This window comes from Diospyros lotus, chromosome 13, assembly GCF_014633365.1.
Source record: "Diospyros lotus cultivar Yz01 chromosome 13, ASM1463336v1, whole genome shotgun sequence".
Classification (NCBI taxonomy): Eukaryota; Viridiplantae; Streptophyta; class Magnoliopsida; order Ericales; family Ebenaceae; genus Diospyros; species Diospyros lotus.
The window spans coordinates 17,188,104-17,210,345 of NC_068350.1; the positions used below are offsets into that span (position 1 = coordinate 17,188,104).

The 22,242-nt window shown below is 35.1% G+C and overlaps 1 protein-coding gene across 3 annotated transcripts; it reads right to left on the reverse strand.

Moving 5' to 3' along the window:
• Positions 1–13: 13 nt before the first annotated feature.
• On the reverse strand, positions 14–19,966 carry LOC127788540 (AMP deaminase-like). Of its 3 annotated transcripts, none has more exons than XM_052316954.1 (20): positions 19,368–19,966; positions 17,710–17,888; positions 17,318–17,525; positions 12,637–12,815; positions 12,469–12,520; positions 12,229–12,356; positions 11,940–12,119; positions 11,603–11,670; positions 11,358–11,500; positions 10,079–10,140; positions 7,960–8,073; positions 5,515–5,655; positions 4,296–4,448; positions 3,233–3,286; positions 3,043–3,153; positions 2,781–2,954; positions 2,602–2,682; positions 1,113–1,211; positions 645–764; positions 14–548 (listed from the first exon to the last, which is right to left on the reverse strand). In XM_052316954.1, exons 1-19 carry the CDS (start codon positions 19,771–19,773, stop codon positions 696–698), a joined length of 2,601 nt encoding a protein of 866 aa, XP_052172914.1. In that variant the 5' UTR covers positions 19,774–19,966; the 3' UTR covers positions 14–548; positions 645–695. The 3 variants fall into 3 exon arrangements, with proteins under 3 accessions (XP_052172914.1, XP_052172913.1, XP_052172911.1); XM_052316953.1 differs by having other exon boundaries at positions 14–542; positions 10,079–10,143; XM_052316951.1 differs by having other exon boundaries at positions 10,079–10,143.
• Between the last annotated feature and the right edge of the window lie 2,276 nt (positions 19,967–22,242).

Consider the following 22,242-nt stretch of genomic DNA (forward strand, 5'->3'; position numbering starts at 1 on the left):
AGAACAAAGTACGTTACTTCTTAATTTTTGTTTTTTAAACCTAAAACTGTACCATCCATTCAATTATTCTTTGAATAGCAGCACTTGAGCAAGGGAAAAGAGAGAATTATTCCCTACCTCATATTTATGCACCAACATTTTTTTTTTTTTTTTTAATTCATTACCATCCTTTACACTAGAAGATCCCATAAACGAACAGAACAGTTAAATACTTCATGCATAAGTTTATATGCTTTTTATGCAACAGAAGTGACATTTTAGATGCTCCACGATTATCCAAGCAAGGATAAAAGGTCCCCTTACATGCATGCACAAGATGTTGATGCTATATATATATATATATATATATGTCTATTATGCATAAGATGCATGTCGATGATATTACCAATACTCCATTCCCCATTTTACTTACATCACCAGCTTAGCTTCACAATTGCCCTGCTCTTGCTCCTGCCACCCTATCCATGCTCTCATTCTTTGCTTCAAGCTTCTTGACGCACCCTCGCTCGCTCGCTTACAGTTAAGGGTGGACAAAGAAGCCCCTGCAACTGGTCATAAACATCATTCATCTTCGTAATGAGAGATATCCGTATATACTAAACACAAAAGAGTAAAAAGAATAATTAAGGAAGTATGATAGTTACCTCTTCAAACATCAGAAACAACGGGTCTGCAAAATTCTGAGCAAACAGCATTTATGGGTCCAGGTATTCAGAGAAGTTTGCATTGCCCAGATACACAAGCTGCATCTCCTCTCTCCATATCTGCAAAATCATGGTTTATTTCCAGTTGTTAGGACGATATACTTATGGGCAAAGCTCGTATAATGAAGGATACAATGTCTGGTTGGTGACATAATTGGCAAGACAGGATAACATGTTCATTGATTTACATATTATATATTAACAATTAAATGCCGTTTCAACCTGAATTCAAACTAACCACAACTATTCCTTGAATTCAGTTCCCTTTCCTTTTTTATCTTTATACGGCAGTAGCTATTTTCTGAGCCACCCACTTAATCTAACTAGTTCGAACTATAGAAGAACATAAGGTGCGCACGTAAGCATATAACAGACCAGATTTTAAAGGTTCCAGAATCCGAGACATACCAAATCACGAAATTCCAACCGGATGCGAGGCACATTTGTCCTGTGGATATCATTTCCATCGGGTCCTCTGTTGTAGTACTCGCTACCAATCCAATGGGCCTAAAAACATAAAATCTTAACGGCTCAGATACGGCATTTGGATGTTATAAAGCATAAAATCATAACGACAAAACAGAAAATTTCCAGAGGAAAATCTATTTCCAGAAAAAAGACCATTGCAAACAGTGGCGTGCTCATATACAGGTTAGCACCAAATGGATCAGTTGGCATGTGAAAATTGAGCACGGTAAATACTTGCTGCCCTTTAATCAAAATGAGTAAACAAAAGGCTACTCTAAATTATTTTACCGAGAATCAATAGCATATACCATTCTAGTTTTAACAAGATGTGCACTGTAAACCAAAACAGTCCCAAGGAATCATTCTTTAGCCACATGTAGCTTATAGTTGCTACTAGATAGCAACACACACTAACTAATTCTTGAGTTTAATCAACAGAGCAGCCAACAAACAACTTGAGAATGAGAAATATCATACCCCTCCCCACTACTGCGCCCATAATCTATTGTCCTACATTCGTCTTGAGCACATCAATCCACTGTCAGTTCAATTGACAGATTCAATTTCCAACCGTGCGCAAAATTTTCTCAGGATTTTCTCCAACTTCTTGTTGGCTTAATTTAATTTGTATTTGATGTCCTTTAATTTAACTTGATTTGGAATGTAGCTTGCACCCATCAAAAAATAAAAAAAGAAAAGAAAAAGAAGACTCAAGTGACTAATACATTAAGTTGCCTCGTATAATGTACACAGGCCATGTTTATAATAAACAACTATCACAACAATTTTACAGTTAAATGTGCACATATGGTAACTAGTAACTTTAAAGATTGCTAGTTACACTTTTACTGGAATTATTAATCACGCAACGAAAAATATCAACTTTCCTTAACATTTTCAGACACTTCCAGTGGAAATATTAATCATGTAATAAAGACTACAACAAAGGCATTAATATGCTTCACTTTGAAACAAAGAAGAGTAACAAATTTTCTGCAATTATTACTATTTAAACCAAATATTTATTGAATTTTGTTGCTCATACCATCAAGGACTACAATTTTTTTTTTTTCACTCTTCTTGCTTGGATTCAGAGAAGAAGGAAGAGTGAAAATGGTTAAGTATATGAATAAACCCTCAACCTCAAAATAAGAAGAATTCTGATAATACCAGAGAGTAAAACCACCTCAAAGATAAAAATTAAATTTGATCCAAAATTCTGTCATACATAAGAGTATATTTATAGAGAAAAGGAACCCATTTGTCTTTAAAATGAACTTTAGAAATAATTTCGAGTTAAACATACTTGTCTGACCTGTAGGGCTTATCTAGTGAAATAATCAAACCTTTATACTTATCCAACTAGGGATCACATACATAAGCTAGTAAAAATAATTATATCTCATTACTTCTGGACGAAATTATGTACCTTTAGAGCATGTGAGAAACCTGATTGGTAGACTGAATTGCGGGCTATTTCACAGAGGTCACAAGAGCTTAACTTCCAAACCTGAGAGAGAGAGAGAGAGAGAGAGAGAGGGCCACCCTATTAAACACCTTTTTATCATCTTATGCATATAGTGAAGACAGGGAAAGAAGAATACTTACTGAAGCAGCTATACTGTATTCTTCCACCAATGGCTCTTTTGTTAAGTGGATTTGTAATGGATCATCGGTAGAAAGGGAAACATTGAGGCCACGTAAGAAAAACACAGGGAAAGGGTTGCGATGGTAGTCCAAGAATAAGGAGTTGTTGCTTAGAGGAGACATAGCCAGTCCTATCTGATGACCAGAAAATCATCATAACGTAATTAGAAATGTCATACCTGAACATGCCTCAATGTAAGAAAAAGTCTGCTTTTTACTATACCTGAGCCAGGTAATACAGATACTGAAGTACAGGAGACTTTCTCAAGTTGATTCCATGTGCAATATTATGGGCCGTAAGAAATGTTGCAGCAAGATGATCAATGTCACCAGCCTGAACACAAAAAATACGAGTATTTTGTACAGTTTTTTCTCCTAACAAAGGCAAATCAAAGAAAGCTCCAAAGAAATACCTCCCCTGAATGTGGGCGTAATTTAATAGTTGTCATTCCCTTTGACTCACGGAGCTGAGACGTAATGTTAACAAATTAGGAAATCAACTACAATTTAACAAGTAAAACAGAAAAAGTCAACTGCAACTTAAAAATTATCTATAAACATGGGATACAGAAAAGGGAACCCTACAAATGCAGTATCCATTATTATCCTTGAAAAACAAGTTATTATTAAAGAAGACGAATGAAGCACAGACAGAGGGTCATAATTGGTGCCATATCAGAAGACAAGCTGCTACAGCTTGTGGAATTAGATATAACAATGTCTATTGGCAGGAAACAGCTGAATCGTGGTAACAAGAAAGGCAACACAAGTGGCTTGTAGCAAATTCCGCTACTAGTGCTGGAACAAGTACATCTCAAGGCATGGAAGAAAGCACTTAACATGGAGAATCAAGTCAAACTGTTAGTTCTGAGATGCCCCAGAAATAAGTCCCAACAGGTTTGAACATATAGTAACTTGAAAAATGATATTTCACATTTGCAAAAACAGAGACAATTTGTTTAGGAGATGTCACAATACAACATAAAAAGTCTCAACATCCCATGTCTTCAAATATTTCTAGAAAGAAACATCATATGCACGGTCAACATAGAGTGAAGCAAGCAGTGAATAACATAACATTGAAAAGAACAGAACTCATAATACACAGACGCCAGAGTAGGAGTTTGCATTATAAAAATTAATTTTCTAGAATGTTGTCTTCTACATTTTGCAATTCTTTTGAGTATAAGTAGAAGAAATATAAAGATATTAGAAGTTGTCATGTGGCTACCGTGTCAGTCTGGGCATTTTTTAAAATGATTTGCTGGGTGAATCTTTATCCTCTAGAATACCTATCCGTGCTACATGGTGGATATGAATGCAACTTCATTAAACTTTTGTGTTTAATCAATATTCATATACAAGGCTTCGGATGGTAAGGATGTTGATGGATATGAAACAAACAACTGATATGGATGAGGTAGGATACCTAAAATCCAAAAGTAACTCTTCACCTTCTTAAGATATGACATATACCTTATTCAGAGTATAAAGGTTAGCATAACAGTAGTACACATAGTATGAAAATGCAGGATTGAATATATTAATCCATTGAGCTGGTGTGGGCATGTGTTTTGTAGGGCGTCTTTCAGGCTTGCTCTCATCGTCCACCAAATCGAATCCAACAACCTGAAATCCATAGGTGAAGACAAGGTAAAAATCATAGTCAGTAATACCAAAAAATAATGAATAGGAAAGAAAGAACAAGCAAGGTTGCAACTTTAGTTGAACTGAACAGCATCTAATGGTCAACATCTTTGCTATGATTGATGTTGAATCAACATTGGATGTGCTGAGATATGTGTCAACAATCAGGTTCGTCTCTAACACCAAAATCCTAGGGTATGGAGCAGATTCAGATCCATATGTGCACCCCAGTTGTAGAATTGCTTGCACAATATATTGTAATTTAAGCAAGCAATCTGGGCCATCTTACAATATTTTTTAATGAAGTATCATGAAATGAACACCTAGTTGTCAAGAAGATGAAGCCATCCTACATTTTTAAGGCACACTTCAAGAAATTAAAATGCTTTTAGACATGTGTTGAAATGGGTAGGAAACTGTTGGACACCAACACCAAGATCTATATACATTCTGGCACTCATCCAATCAATCCTCCATTTGTAGGCCACACTCAAACAAATGATAACACTTCTAATTATGTGTTGTATTGTGCTGGAAATTGTGTTGGGTACTAACACCTAAACAACACTTATGGGACACTTGTCTAGGCCTCTCACATCAATTTGTAGCTTTCTAGCACACAACACTTGTTGGATTCTCTAGGCTGGCCCACTTGTGCCCCAAGTTAAGAAATTACAACTGCATCACATATCTGAAAGCATAAGTTGAAAATTGACTATAACATAAAAAACCATATGGATTCATATCAATTAGTCCATCCTACTATTAACCTTTCAAGAACTTTTGTTCACATTTCTTTCCTAATCCATTGAACATGAAAAATACTATCTTATCAAAACAGGTTTTGATTTCATATATTGGGATGTTTTTGTTTCTTAGGACACACTAAATACAAGGTCCTCTATTTAATAATAACAATCAACAACAGATGTCATATCCATGTTTAGTTCTTTATCCATGGTTTCCCCAATGATACGAACAGTAGGTATGACTCTAGAACTTTATAACTGATGCAATGAAAAGATTCCATAAACGATAAATTGCAAACCTGCTTCAAGAAAAGATGCAAATGAGGGTGTGAATCTGGATCAACAGTAACCTCGAACAAAGGAAGAAATATGTTGTCGAGAATGTTTTGAAATGATGTCACAATTCCCATTTCCTTGTACACATTGTACAGTCGTGGAAGCTGAGAAAAATATGATTCAAATGCTTTTAATTAGTGAATCAATTTCCAATATAGGAAAACAGAAGTTCTAAACATCAGGCATTGTTCAGCCCTAACAATATAACGGATGAAAAACAAAAATCTCAGGCTTGACATAATACCTGTTTCTATAAATTACCAAATTGAAAACAAATATATAAAATTTGGTCAAAGGAATGCTCATCCATCATATTCATAAGTAACAATTCCTACAAAAAGCATAGGGCTTGTCCATTAGGTACTGAAAAAGATTGAAAATGATCCAAAACAACTTTCTAGACATAGCAATAATGTTCAGAAATAATATTTTTCTAAAATTTAGTTTCAGAACAAATCATTTTTTAGATGAAGATCTCCTCACCTTCATCAATTTCTAGACATGCTAAATTTTGCCTACAATAATCATATGTCAATAAGCTTTTTGCATTTTTTTTCCTACATGTGATGGTTTCTCTTAGGACCAAAGAAATTATAAGGCATGGAAGTACTGATAATTCAATGTCTAAGGTTTGCAGAAAACTATTTATTTATAGATCCATACACCTGCAGAGACAAGGACACAATAAAAGGAGTGTGCATGCTTCTGTGTCTTAGTATGCATATCTGACTGCACATGCACAGGCAGAAAGAGAGTTTCTAGGTCAAGTAGAGGCAATTGGATATCATGAGCGAGGTCAGGACCATGGTCTTGTCTTTTTAGCAGTTAAGTTCTATATCAATTATTTTTGGTTAATGTGCTCTCAACATAACGTTCCAATGCTCTTCATATTTTTAACAAAGAATATTCCCCAATTTTCCTGGCAACCCGGATAGCATTGGCAACCAATATCTATTTATGTAACTTGATCATCACGTTTGGCCCTTAAATTACTTTTACAAATTTTTTTTTTTGGTCAAAGTCTCAAGGAACCCATTTTTTTGAAGTCTAAACCTTAGTGGACATAGGCCTAGTTGAGAAGATCATAGAAATATAAATGCAGTACTTCCAGGCAGCAATAAATCCAACTTTGGTAGTGAAACCTAGAAAATGCACACAGGATTTAGGGAAGAAGTTGCAATCATGTTAGGAACATGGCTATATTTGGTTCATTGATTTCAGACACCAAGGAACAGAAGGCAAATGAAATCACATTCCTTATTCAGTAGCATGAGAACACTAAGGAAGACAATAATTATAATAAAAAGGTGGGGAAAACTTTTACTGACAATAACACACTATTTTACCTGTATTATATTATTAACCACTAAGTCATCAAAAAAACTTAAATGTATTAGAGACAAGGATAACTTCATCTTATAGAATAATATTTATTAAGGGTAAATTTATTTTTTATAATAATATTTACACTTCTCAACACATTACAACTAGGCAAAATACTATGAGGTTTGAGACGAGTAACTTCATCTTGTATATTAATACTTATACTCAACAATTTTTTTGCTGAACTCTTGGATTTGTTTAATTGGATGTCTTATCAAGTAGAAAAGAGAATATCTAGGGAAACAGTTCACGAAGCTAAAATGTCTCTAATTGATTTAGGAATTTCTAACTCTATTTGTGTTAGAATTTTATTTATTCAGAGGAATTTTTGCTTTTACTTAGATGTATTTCAGTTTTATTATGACTTTTAATAGATTGTAGTAGAACTTAATTGATATTATGTTACCATATTAGGTAGGAGTACATTCAGAAGAGTTCCAGGTGTTTAGGAGCTTTATTAAACTTATAAATGTGCATTATTCATGTAATTCAAGATTATGGTTCTCAGTATGACTAGAAGTAAAATTTGAAAAGCTTTTAATTCTCCCTCCCTCCCTACCTCTTTTTAGCTATTTCTTTTGAATGCCCATTTGTAGCACAAAAATCAAGCCCAAGGAGCTTGGGCCAGTATTTGACAAAGATTTTGCTTCTTGTACCATAATTACCACCAGACTTAATGTCTTTAGTTTTGCATTCAAAGCTTGATTACATGTCTATAACACTGATCCCAGAAAATAAATCTTCTTGCCTCAATAAACCATCAATAAGTTGCTGTCAACAATTTTTTTGGAACCAATCTCCATAAATACCAAGAAATCTATTCTAGCCAATCCAACTCTAAATCCTGTCTGTCCATGAACTTTGCTCAAAGAATTTCAGTATAATGGTAACTCACTGCCCCCATCCAAGAGATGAGAGGGTACAGCAATAGAGAGGGAATGAGAATAAAAGCAGTGAACATCAAATAGTTATTATAGTATATATAAAGAACAAAGTTTCTGAATGATACAAAGTCTAGCATGTACCTGAATTAACCAAACAACATTCTCACTGTATAATTCGTTATTCACTATCCAACTTGCCAGTTGATCCCACTCACTCATCTTTCTGCCATATATAGATACCCTATATTCAGCCATCTGTTGCAGCAAAAACTTCAAACATTTAACATGGCACATCAGAAGTATATAATAGAATATTGAAAAAAAGAGGAACAGGCCATTCCCAAAGGAGGAAGTTAGAAGGTGAGGATCTGTAAGTTCAATCATAAGATAAAATTTAGACATGATGCAGAATTTCCCAATAGCACACCATTTAGAAAGAGTAGAAAGAACACAAAATTACAAACAAAAACAAAAATTTCATTCCTAACTGGTTGGTCCCATCAGGAGTTGATGTTAAAAGACATGGACTGCAAACACATTTTTCATTACTTTCCTGAAACATTTTGTAGAAAATTTCTTTTCCTTATTTCTCTTTCCCTGAAAAGCAACATATTTCAGCCAAACAACACATTTGGTTGACTGAGTGGAATAGAAGAATGGCTAAGTACCAATAAATAACTGGAAAAAAAAAAAAAAAATCTGCACCAGTATCTTAAAATCACTTGTATTATATTCCAGCTTAACCCTGCCAACAAGAAAGGAATTCAATCAAATGCATAACTCTCAAGTAGAGAGGTACAATGCAAACCAATTGGGAGCACAGTTGAAGACATTAGCGAGCTTCTCATGCCTAAAGCTGTAGATTCACACAAAAATATGTATGATTAATATTTGTCTATCCTTAACTGTCATAAGAATTAATAGAAAACGGCCTTGGAACTTTAGGGGCAGTTTAGTTGTGGGGTACAGTTTCTGTTTTCTGGAAATTTTTTCCTTGGAAAACGTAAGACTAGAAAACTTGTTCAAAAGACAAATTTTTCCAATTAGAAAACGGAAATTCAAATTTCCAATTTTCCAACTTCATACCATGAAATGGGAAACACCAAAAAGCTGTTCTCAAAAGTTTTACTTACAAACTTGGACTGCATTTTCCAAACAGAAATATAGTTTTCCCCTCTAGATTTTCTCACTCCTTGCACAAACAACTATCAAATCTTTGTAACAACAATAGAAAGGGCCCTGCACCATCAATCATCATTCCCATACCTGTCACCAAACTAAAAAGGTATGTTACTTCTAATCTTCTCGAGTTTGGTTCGCATAAGGAAAGGGTTGCCTCTGTGTGCAACAAAAAACATGAGGGAAGGGTTGCACTGTTGCAGATTTGAGAGTGTTATTGCGCTGCGGCAGGCTACCTTTTTGCTGTTTGTTTGAGTAGGAGATTGTTTGCAACCAACATCGGATCCAGATTTCTCTTCCTATCAATGATTCCTAAATCTTATATTAGAAGATAAAAGGGGGTTGGGGGAAGTTCAGATTGTCAGATTTGAAAGGATGGTATCAATGGAGTAGCCAGTCACAAGTCACTGTTGTTTGGCTCCAATTTTGACTATTTGAAAAATGACTATTTTGAACATATTTTCTAATTTTTTAGAATAGAAAAATATTTTCTATGTTTAACATTTGAACGTGTTTCCAAAATTTTCCATAGAAAAGGATATTTGGGGATAAAGTAGAAATTGGAGATAGAAAATTGGAAATTGTTTTCTACAACTAAACAGAGCCTTATATTTTCTGAAGGTACATAAATAAATTGGATATTTCCATTTCAAAGTAAGACAGCTGTTAATTATCATTCACTATATTGTTTTGCTATTGGTTTCCAGATCAAACTTAGGAAAAACAGAATTCCTCCATAAGGAAGTATGAAGTTGCAGACTATTGACAAACAAATGCCTGAGAACGGATAAACTGGTTTATCGAAAGAAATTCTACCCATATATTATGATAGAAATGATCCAGAATTATACTTAAAATTGTGATGATAACCCTGTCCCAACCCCTTCAAAGAATGAAAAGGGTAAGAGACAAAAACAGGCCAAGTGAATTATGGCACCAATGAGGGCTCATTACATTCAGTGAACATGTGACAACCACTTAGGCAAATAAACTGACAAACAGAAGCAGGAAGTGGATTTTCAATAAATATATGATAATCTAACAATTCAATATATATGCAAGGAAATATAACAAAATGCACCTGATATTTACTGGCAGTTAGATCTGAAAAAACTTGCTTTGTCAGCTCGGCAAGGAAGCGACCTGCTGTATGATAGAAATGCTTAAAACATACTTCAAAAGAAAAGAGGAAAATAATAAATTTCTATTATGTATCTAAAGCAAAATAAACATAGACATCAAAATGAAAAATCATAAATGAAATCAAAGGGAACTAATATAGAAGGTCAATGAGAAAGTAAATGAACTAATTGCGTAAATAAGTAATTAAAATAAATTTTACCAAGTCCTTTTCCAAGACTTGATTGTACAATTCTATTTCAAGAGACCAAAATCAGAAATATGAAGTTTCAAGTACACAGGCACACAGACGTGTATATATATATATATATATATATAAATTGAGAGAGAGAGAGAGAGAGAGAGAACCTTTCGACAACTATTCAGGTAGCTGAAGAGACCCAGGATAGACGCAGAGCAACCAACCATAAAATTTTTGAAGTACTAAATAGGGACATAGCAAGAACGAATGCATAAAAAGATGTATATAAGTTAATAACTACGAAAGGCATCTGAGAGAACTATTTGCTGGAACTTCCACATAGAAATAGCAAAAAGTGTCATAACTATGATGAGTATCCGAGACGACAGACTAGAACTATATAAGATTTGTATATAAGTTAATAACTATGATGAGTATCCGAGATGACAGACTAGTACTATATAAGATTTGTATGTAAGTTAATAACTATGATAAGTATCCGAGATGCCAGACTCGTTAAAACTTCCACAATGACAACTGCATAACCTGGACTTATAAACTTGAAAAAGTGTCATAAACATGGTGCAATTACTGTGGCTCCTATATTAAAGGGAAAAAAATGAATACATATTCAACACTTGCTTGCCAGGATGGGAAATAACATTTTGGTTGTAAAAGTTTATACACTGATAAAATGGGGCTACAATTTTCCCATTTCCCCCAGAGTGTTGAGACATGAGAGAACGGTCATATAGCTGTCTGCAGTTCCAGGTTAATTGCCTGGATTTTAAGAACAACTTTATTCCCACTGAAATGACATGACAGAAAAGCTAAATGACAACCCACCATTCATCCAGCACAGTAATGTCAATTCATTAACAGTGGAATCATTTCAGACAACTCAAGCCCCTATTGAATTTCAAAGCTATCAGATGCAAAACAAGCATGGGAAGCTCAAGAAAGAAAAAAACAATAGAGCAGTAAAGAAAACCACTTGTAACTTCAACATCTTACCCAAGAAGGAAACAACATAACATACCCTGTAGAAGGTTCTCTTGCTTCAGGAAAATCTCCCGTAGCCTACTCTGACCACAGGGATTGTACTTCAAGTTGAACTTGTCAAAACGATGGAAGGTGCTCTTGTCAGCATGGACATCTAAAAGGTCAACATTCAAGTCGTATCTGTTTCAATAAATGAAAAATGAAGAATTTAATGATAAGAATGATATGCTGGAAGATGGCATTCATCGTTCAGGGTGGAAGTTGTGAAGGAAATTTCCTTACCCAGTTAAATCCAAGCTCTCGAAAACTTCTTTCAGTGTCATATATGTTCCATCTCGAAATATTACAACCTAAAAGAATAAGAAAAGAACAGAACAAAGCTTAAGAATTGGATGAAATTGCAACTCTAACATCTTCACAGTAAATTCTAGTCATTAACTAAGAAACAAAAGATTTTTTTACATTCAACAGCTGCCAAGCAAGTTCAACAGTTCTGATTTCGCTAAAAAACACCTTATAGACAAAAAAAAAAAAAAAAAACACTGCCGAAAATCTGGAATGAGAAGAAACAAGCAGGACATGCTTAGATAAGCATAAACAGGCACAGTCAAAGCATTACCTCATCAGGCTCCTTCCTCAACTTTGACTTTATAAACCTTAAAAGATGTTTCTGGTTCATGCACGCTGAATGATGAACATGTGTGTCAACTTTCCTAACATTGTAGAAGTCACGATGTGGTGCACTCTTCTGAGCTAGGAACTCCCTATCCGCATTGAGCATCAAATGAAGATTGAATTTCTGAAAGGACAACCAGACAGACATGAAATTAATTATATATTATCTCTCAACATAGTATGCATAGAATTGTTTTCTGTGAAAAGAGAAGAAAATAATGGAATGGATCTACTTGTTCCAAGAGAACCAGCCGGTTATGACATAATGTTCGAATGTTCCCAGCTGCTATTACTTTAAGAATGTGATGAAGGTCAGTAAAAAAGGTTGTTGCATCAGGAACAGGAAAAAGCTTCTCTGTTGCTGAAAGAGAGACAAGAAAAGATTTAGGGAACACAAAGAAATTCATATCAAACAGCTGAATAATTCATAATGAACAGCAAGGGTGAAGCAAATCAAAATTTTGTCAGCTTACAATCTCTGTTTGCATAAACATGAACTACTCCATCTTCCATCTGAAAATGATGCTGCAGGTAAACATAATATGTGATTGGAAAGAACAGTAATAGTGGAAAGCCTCAACAAGTTATGACCTAGCATTCACGTAACACTGCCAACAAGCAGTCAAAGAGTACAAACTCACATCAGATTTCCCCTCAGAAGTGTAATCAAATGGATTTGGAATAGGCTTTGGTGTACATGGATCAGATATAATTTCTTTCTCCCATGGAGCAATTGCTTCCTTGAATAGATATTTTTGTCGCAGTTTAAGACAAGCTTGCAGATTCCTATAGACCTCAGCCTCCTCAGGTGATGGTACCTCTATCAATTAGAGGGCAAAAAATCAGAACTACAGATTTAAAAGCATTGAAGGACTTCATTTTCAAAAGAGTGGCCAAACTCTATACAAACAAGAAGATGACAGATATTCAGGTGGCTTAACCACACATATATCAGTAGTGATTTTTTATGAATGAATGGATTAATTAGTATACATGAGGAGCACACCGAATTGACAATGGAAAGAGAAGGAGAAGCAAATTTTATTTTGTCGAAATCCTGCTTACAGTAGAACAATGGAAAAAAATACCTCACCACCTAAATCTATATAGACTTGTTCCCTCGAAGCAGAAATTGGCTCACTCTGTCTACATTTGCACCCTTTCAAGAGAAAATAGTAACATATATAAAGTTGGAACAGATGCCCTCACCCTTACATTGGATTTGAAAAAATTATATTTCTCTGATAAACTGGATTGGAGTACAGAAATCTTATTTTACCTCTAAATTAAATTGGGTTAATTATTGGAGTTAATCTATGAATTCGAGACAAACTCAACAACACCCAAAAATTTCCTTTTTGGTCACTTCCCAATTATACCTCTACAATAAAATAGACAGATAAAACCTATCTTTTGTTAAGTTTTCTTCATCATGTCAAAACAGTTCCTCTTTTTGAATGTTTTGTAGTTTTCAGCAAGTTTTATGGTGATTTAGAATGTTTTGGTGGAAACAAGGTAGTCAGGGGCGAAAGGTGCCCTTAAGGCGCTAAGAACGTTACATCGCCTTGAATGAAGTGAGGCACTAAATTGACCCAAAATATATATTCATATATATTTACTATGAAAAAGACAATTAAATAATGCATACAATAATAAAACATCTAAAACACTCTCAAATACAAATTCTTCTAATATTCTTCAAACAAACTATATATTAGAATAATACACAACATCATAAACTATATTATATTAACACAATATAAGTTTTTATTACATATCTTCAATATTACATAAGGATAAACAATGTTAAATACTTATAGCAAAGCTAACAAACAATATAATTAAAACATAAAAAATATATTATATTAATTAGCAAATATATATTTAAATGATATTATAATTAATATAAAGATTCCAGCTGCAGCAATGTTGTCCTAAATATAAATAAAGGGGGCTGATATCAAAATGAGAAAACAATAACCAAAGTGAAAACGATAAGCACACTGTACAAATTCTGTTCTGAAAAGTGAAATAATAGCTGCAGCTGCCTGAAAAGTGAAAACACAGTTGCAGCAATAGTGAGTCTTGGAAAGTAAAATTTCTGAAAGTGAGTTTGAAAAGTAAAACCCTAAGTAACCAACAAGCTAAAAAGCAACACTCTCTCAAAGAATAGTATAAAAGGCATCAAAATGGCATAAAATAGTAACAATACAAACAAATAACCAAAGAAAGAAAGAAAGAAGAGCAACACCAAAGACCAAACAACGAACAGTGCATGTGGCCCATTTACAACAAGAAACCAATCCGAAATTGGTTTTTAGAGAAGGGATGGCCACTGGAGGGTTGCCTGTCACAGGCAAGCCTGCCAGTAGTGAGCCAGTCGCCAGAAGGGTTGAGGAATTCACAGTGGGTGTTTGATCCTTAGGTGAACGGCAGTCAACAGGCAGAGGATCCAGGTGAGTTTTCTGTTTGCTTCTCCTTTTGTTTTGTCTTTTCCTCTTCATTATACTATTCATTTTTTCCTCAAAGACCCTTCACATTCCTTACCTAGACACTCTTTTATTTTTCCTTCAATTTTCATCGGAGCTTCTTTGGCACCCGACACTTGACTAGAGGCGCTCACCTAGGCAGCGCCTGACTGAAGGAGCCTCGCCTAGCAGTAGGTGAGGCACTTCAGTCTCGCCTTAGGTTGCCCGAGTGCCTAAGTCAGCCAGGCGCTCGCCTTTGACTACACTGGATGAAAATATTGAAATTTTAGTTTTCTAGTGATATTTTGTATCGTTTTCACTGTAAAGAAAACCATTTTACCCATGTTGATAGAATTAAAACAAATTTTGTTGCCATAACATTTTAATTACAAGTTCCGAAACACTTTGTGCATTTCTACCACTTTCCATTGATGGCTATGGTGGTATATGAAACCAACACACACCAAAGTTTTAGTACACAATTCCATGATGAATTAGAATACCTTCGCCATCTTAGTCAGTGTGCTAATATATATTTCAAACACCAAATACAAATATAAGGAAAAATATACCAGAGTGCCTACAGCTTCTTAAGTCCTGAAATGCTTATATCTTGCATATATTGCTAACTATGCATTGTAAATTTCACCTAATACTTCATTATGCTAAAAAAAGGAAAAAAAGGAAAAAAAAAAATGTTAGTACGTCATATGTGTAAATACAATATCTATCAGTTCATTTTCTATGAATACAATTAGCCAATTTATCTAAAAACTTAAACTCATAAAATAAAGGGATAACTTTACATTTTAAATTATTATTTTTTCTCTCAACACGCCTCATAAGGATGGTTATGAATACCCCTAGCAAAGCCACAGAATCTGGGACAAGTTGAGATAAAGATTTTCTCAATGAGGCAGGTATGGAGGGCAAAAAAAAATTCCCTTTTGGTGAGGGGGTACAGGTCCCAAACTGCACATACTTTAAAAAAATTATTTTATTCTATTAGCGTTTAATCCCTTTTTTGTATATATATGTGTGTGTGACTTTTGGTCTAAAAAGTAATATTTTTAATATTTTGAGATACTACACCCCACAACCATATTTGAGTCTCTGACACATTATGATTGCTATTTTATTTGTAAACTTTTTATTTTATTATGGACAGTAATGTTTTGTTTCAGTGAGGTGCACTGACTGGGAGACGTGGAGGGTGAAATACCCATTACATCCTTGCTTCTATGACATCATTCAAACAGCAAATCATTATCCTTTTATTTTGCACTTCAAATCTATTTTAGCTATCAATTTATTTTTGTAGTATTTCATGTTATAAATTCTAATACTAATCTAGGATGTAGGACATCTATATGGTGGCCAAAAATGACTACAAACACAAAACAATTTCTAGAGCTAAATTATTATTTTAATTATTTTTAACTTTTATATAAATTGGTCAGATAACGGGTATTGAATAAACAGGTGTTAGCAAATAGTAACCCTGGGGGGAGGGTAATAGGTAATCACATACACTACCCAAGTGGGACAAAGAGAGTGATGGAGACAAGAACAGGGATACAAGGACAAGGGAAGGGATCCCAAATCCATTACCATTCCAAGCCCCTCAAGTGTGGCCAGAGTTTACCACACAATTGGGCAACAGATGTGCAACAAAATTTAAAATATTGGGTTGGCAATAAATTTAAACTCAGGATATTTAGCTACTAAAAAGAAGGGTAAATTTAGATTGTAAGTATTAGGGATCAATAGGTATCTGCCTAAACTGGTAGTTGCCAAACATGCCTCAAATATGATAGATTTAGACATAAAAATTTACCTAACCAATTGAGTACAAAAAAAAAAAAAAATACCGATCAAGGATGAGCGCAGGTACAAGGTCTTCAACCCATCCTCGACTTTCACAGAATTTTAGATATTTTTTCTTTTATTCTATTTATATATAATCTTGTCTTTTTTCTATCTAGATATGGGGCTTTCATTAAAAAAATAAAAAGAGAAGAAAACATATAGCTTTTAATCTTTGAATTTGCTCCCTTCCATTATCAAATTTAATCCTATCATATTTTATTAATGATGTTTTATTTTTAAAACTTTTGCTTTATTATTGAATTTTTAAAATTACTATATATTTAATGTGTTATTGCACATTATTATTCTTTTTTTTTTTAATTTTAGTAGTAACCTAATATGTCGAACATTTATATTCTGGGAAAAAGGCAAGATTGTAAACAAAAAAATATTTTAAAAGTAAATTACTTTTAAATATTGATAAAACTAATTCGATAAGAGGTATCAAATGGGATGAGAATAGAAAATTAAGTACATTACTCAACGGAATAAGGTCAAGGACAAGGATGAGATAGGGATGAAAAAGAGGATGCAGCGGAAGGGACAAAGGGATTGATTCAATTGACATTCCTATGTGCTATTATTTTTACTCACAAACTCCCTTTCAAGTGTGGCCAAACTTCACTACAAAATTGTTTCTTAATTATTAACGTCAAGGCAATGTCATTTAAATACCACATAGTGACACACCATATGCATAAGAACATAAAAGCATACTTGGATTCCATCCAAAATACAACTAAGTTCTTGATTAGTCCATAGACTAGCCCAATAGTTAAGTAATTGTCCATGCTGCAAGATATATTAGTCAATAGGCAGTTCGAAGAATTTCTACCCCATAAAGTTTTGTGTTGTCATCTCACACATATGAGAAAGTTTATAAATTTATGGAAGTTGGAACACAATAGAGACAAAACCGTCCAAGGCAAATTTATGAGTCCATAGAAGGATGCCATACGCCAACAAGAGAAGCATAAGAGTATACCATTCGGGCTAATGTTCAGCCGTACAAAAGTTTCATCCTCTGGCTCTTTCCTAAGAATATCTGCTGCTACAGGATCAGGTGGAACACCATGCAGATCACCAGCTACACTATGGGTGCGGATCATACTTGACGCAGCTACAGAAATTTGCTCACCATTGGAAGTATTTTGGTTCGGTAAATCCTTGAACAGGTTATTACACTCTGGCACCTGCTCATTGTAAGGTTCAAGTACAATTTAGGACATAATTGGAGGATGTTCTGACATATAATTAATAGGATGGCAATATGCACTAGGAGATAGTTCAATAAATCATAACTTCATGGAAAGCAGATATTTTGCAACTAATGCCAAAGGCAATATCAATTAAAGAGGGGTTACTTTAACAACTTACAGCATTTCCATTAGCATGCATATATGCAGTTATTTTAGCACTGTCAGCTGTATTATCTTCATCATCTGATCCTTCCACACTTTCAAAAGCACTAGCACTAGCAACAGGGGACTTTGGAGAAGTTGGTCTAATTAGATGCCCAGATCTTTTGTTTGAACTTGCATGGCCAGGGGATTTCCCTTGAACCAAAAAAGAAACTTGAGTTAGAGGCCAAAAAGCATTTTCTCTTCCAAAAACTAAAAAAGAATCCATGAGATCTACATAAACATCACATATGAGAAATTTCAAGCACAAGTCAAGTCAACTGGAACAAATTAAACAATTTCATCTCAACGACTTCGATGCAACTACACGAACCATTTTTTGCCATTTTTAACAATTGTGACCTAGCTATGACTTGAACCATGTGATAATTGAAGGAGCTACTATGCTCCATACAAGAAAAGATTTGTTTGGCCAGGTTGTTGACTAACCAAATAGCGCATATATAATTCTAGATAAGATAATTAGTTGACAAAAAAGGCAAAGCCAAATACAAACACACACGTGGACATAGACATAAACAAGTTTCTCAACAAAACCACACACTAAGATTTAATATGTCTCGCATTAATCAGCAACCTTTTGCAATCAGGCAAAAAAAATCAGCAACCTTCTGCATGCATCTGTATGGTTTTAAGGAACTAGCAGGACATGTGCAATAATTGAAATTCCAAGTCCTAGAAAATTGAACAGTATAAATTCCATATACTACGAGAGTAGAGGCTACAAACTACAAAGGAAATGAGGAGATTATCTACAACCTTAAAAACAAGTTCATCCCCTCCAAAATTATTTCATTTTGTTTTTTCAAGAAAGACGATTTAATAGGTTGATGGGAGCTCTCCAAAAGAAAGATGAATCAAACATGAATCCCTATAGAAGAAGGTTGCTTTTTCTTTATAAGTTGCCTTTCACATAATTAATGCACTACTTCATTCTTTCACGGTCAATCAAGTTTATGCTAGTTTGGTCCTTGCTTCAGTATCATAGCTTCTAATTCAGGAATGTTTCAAGGCACCATATTCAGAAAGAAGAACCAGGTAGTATCTTACTCTATGTCTTCTACATCTCAAAAAGCATTATTAGTGATTTTGAACAAGAGTTAAACATACAGCTCCAATAATTTTCCAGTAGATAAAAGGGATAAATCATGATAAATAGTTATCTGGAATACTGAGCAAACAATGCCCTTGGTTATACCCAACTAATCCCAATCCTAAATTCAGATGCAAGATGTGCATTACATAACTCAAACATATACGAGAACTTGTTAATCTACTAAAAAACTAAACATTTTCAGTTTATTTTATTTATGCCAAAAACAAAATGGAACATATGTGCAACAATCCAACTCCCGTTCTTAGTTACGCGCTTAAGACGTGTTATTCTACAAGTGTCAATTGCCTGCAGCAGGAAGGTAAGTGTCGAATATGGTATAACAAAACCTTGTGTGCTGCTCGCAATAAATTAAAGAAACGCACAATCAGAATTTTAGCAGCCGTAATATAAATTGCCCGAACCAAACACGTTTCACCGCATTGTTCGACCATGGAAGGAGGACTACATATATTCACCACAAGTCCATCGCCCCAACGAGAAGGCTGGAAAACGCGTACCTTCACGAAGACTGTGCAGCCTCGGCAAACCTGGCGGCACGCCGTCGACCGCAACAGTCCCATTCCGCGGCACATCTCCCTCGCCGTCGCCGGAAATCACCATCACGTCAGGCATCGACGCCGAGGCACGGCGGTAATAGCCGTTCCCCTTCCTCCGGCCGTGTCCCCGGCGCCTCTCGGCCGCGGGCGCACCCTTCCTCAAATGCTGCTGCTGCAGGCGAGGGGAGTCGCCGGCTGCGGCGTCCTCCTCGGCCGCCTCCTCCCTCTCCCTGTCCCCCCGGTCCACCGCCTTCGCGAACTCCAGCAGCTGATTTAGGGTTTTCCGGTGCACGTAGTACGCCGAGACCGCCACCACAGACGCTCCAACGAGCGCCGCCACCGCCAAGTGCAGAGCATACGCATCCATCGCCTCTCTCTCTCTCTCTCTCTCTCTCTCTCTCTCTCTAAATATAGAAATCCACAGCTCAACACGCCGCACTATATACGCTCACAATCCCTGTCCGTATGCACTGCTAGTCGGTGTGCGCGCGCGCGCGCGAGAGAGAGAGAGTAGCTAGCGAGAGTGAAGAAAGCTCCGTTTTTATTCGAAAGAGAGAGAAGTACACGGCTTTGGCTTTGTGGCCGTATTCATTTATATATGCGCTCACTATCTCTCTCTCTCTCTCTCTCTCTCTCTCTCTATATATATATGTTATATATAAATATATGCTTTTTGGCCTGAAATCAGAAGCGTTGTGAGTGCTATCTCCGTATAATCGCCGCTTTCCAAATATTCATTATTATTTATTGTTATTATTGCTTTCCAGTCTTCACTTTTCATCTCCCTTTTTTTATAAGGAGGAAATAAAACATGTTGGATGAGGGAATCGAAATGAGATCCGCTATTTATTATATTTTCTATATAATATTTTTGTAATTATTATGAATTAATTTAGTATGTATAATAATAATTTATTCATATCTTCTTTAGTGCCCATTATTATTATTTTTTCAGTGGGCCCACGTGCAGGGACACATGTCTGGTATAGGTGCACACATTATTTTATTTTTAATTTGTATGCTTATTCTCGGTGCTAATATCCGAAACCTATTTAACTTTTAACTCATCTACTCTCACGTTTCAATTATGTTTCAAAGCTATGGGTCTCTTTGATATTGTTTTAATGTGTTACAGATAGATACTATGTTCCTTCTTGTGTTTTTAGTATTATTATATCTTAGTAGTAAAAATAAATATTAAATATGAGACCTTACAATAAAAATTATTTCCTATAAAAAAACAAAAGGCAACGGCTTAGGCTTCGGCTTGTTGGGTTCATGTATCTGAGGTTGCTTCATTATAAAATCACATCATATGGTATTTAAGAATAAAAATGTCACAAAAACATTATGATATATGCAAATAAAAGAGAAAGGATAAATTATTGATAAAAACCCTACTAATTTCCGGTTAATTTTATAGTCATCCTGTGAGCGAAAATACCTACAAAATTAAGGGTTAGTGTAAGGATTAAATCTTAATCAAAATATAAAAAATATACAAATAATCAAAGAACTCCCTTCGGCCAATGAATGACAGTCACGAAAATTATAGATCAAGACTCAGATCTGGATATCCAACACTACTTAGGTAACACTAAGAATAGGACTACCAAGCTACCAACGGGCTCAACCCCAAATCGCCTTTCTTTCAACCGAATCAACCCTCTTGCCAAAAATAACCCTTTTTTTCCAGAATAAGTCAAATACTCTACACGAAGTAGAGTCTACAAAAAGAATAAGAGTCACAAAGATATGGGATTGAAGAATACAAGACAAGAACTCCCTAAAGAGAGAGCCATCGAAGAGGTTAAATAGGCGACGCAAGAGGCTTCATTAGATCGATCATAACGTCAAAAGGAGATCCAAGAAGTGTAGCTCAAGGCAACAAAGAGATGACGCACACAACGTCAAGGAGGCAATGCACATGGTGTTGCCAACAACAAGGATGGGGGGAGAGGATTTGGTCGTCATACTTGAGAGGGAGAGAGAAGACAAAACACTTATATATAATAAAGCTAGGGCAAGAGAGGCAGTAGGCTAGACTCGCCTTACTGAGCAAATGGGTTTAGCCCCATTTCTCCTCCAAAGTAAAGCTTAATAGGCTTATGGCCCGACTTTTATGTTAGGCTGCCAATAAGTGGTGTTGGACTTGATTGTTACTTCAATCATAGGCCGAAACTTATGAAGTTTAAACCCATCTGGTACAATCGACACCGCCTTGGGCTTTATTAGGAAATACGAACTCAACAAATCTCCACCTTGATTCCTAATAAAGTCAACACACAAGAACACATGCATAAATGATGAACAATAAACATACCAAGTAGTTTGAAAATATTACATACCTTTACCAATATTTAAAAGGGCAAGACAACTTCTAAATTTTGTCAATGGGAGCACTTTAGTTCTCATATCTGAAGAATTATATTATGAAAGCATTTTATCAAGTCTAATAATATCTTGAGACACAATATCACGTATAAAGTGCAGTTTAACATCAATGTGCTTAGTGTGTTCATGAAAAACATGGTTCTTACACAAATGGATTGCATATTGATTGTCTGAATAAGAAATCACATTTTCACTTAAAACACATAGTTCATTAAGTAAACCTTTAAAGTAGAAAGCTTCTTTAATAGCTTGCGTAGCAACAATATATTCAAATTTGGTGGTAGAAAGAGAAACAATATGTTGAAGTTGAGACTTCCAACTAATGCAAGAATCACACAAAGTGAACACATAGGAAGATATAGATTTCCTATTATCTCTATTACCTGCATAATTAGAATCGGTAAAACTCCTAAGTTTCACACTATCAGAATAATGTTTATAT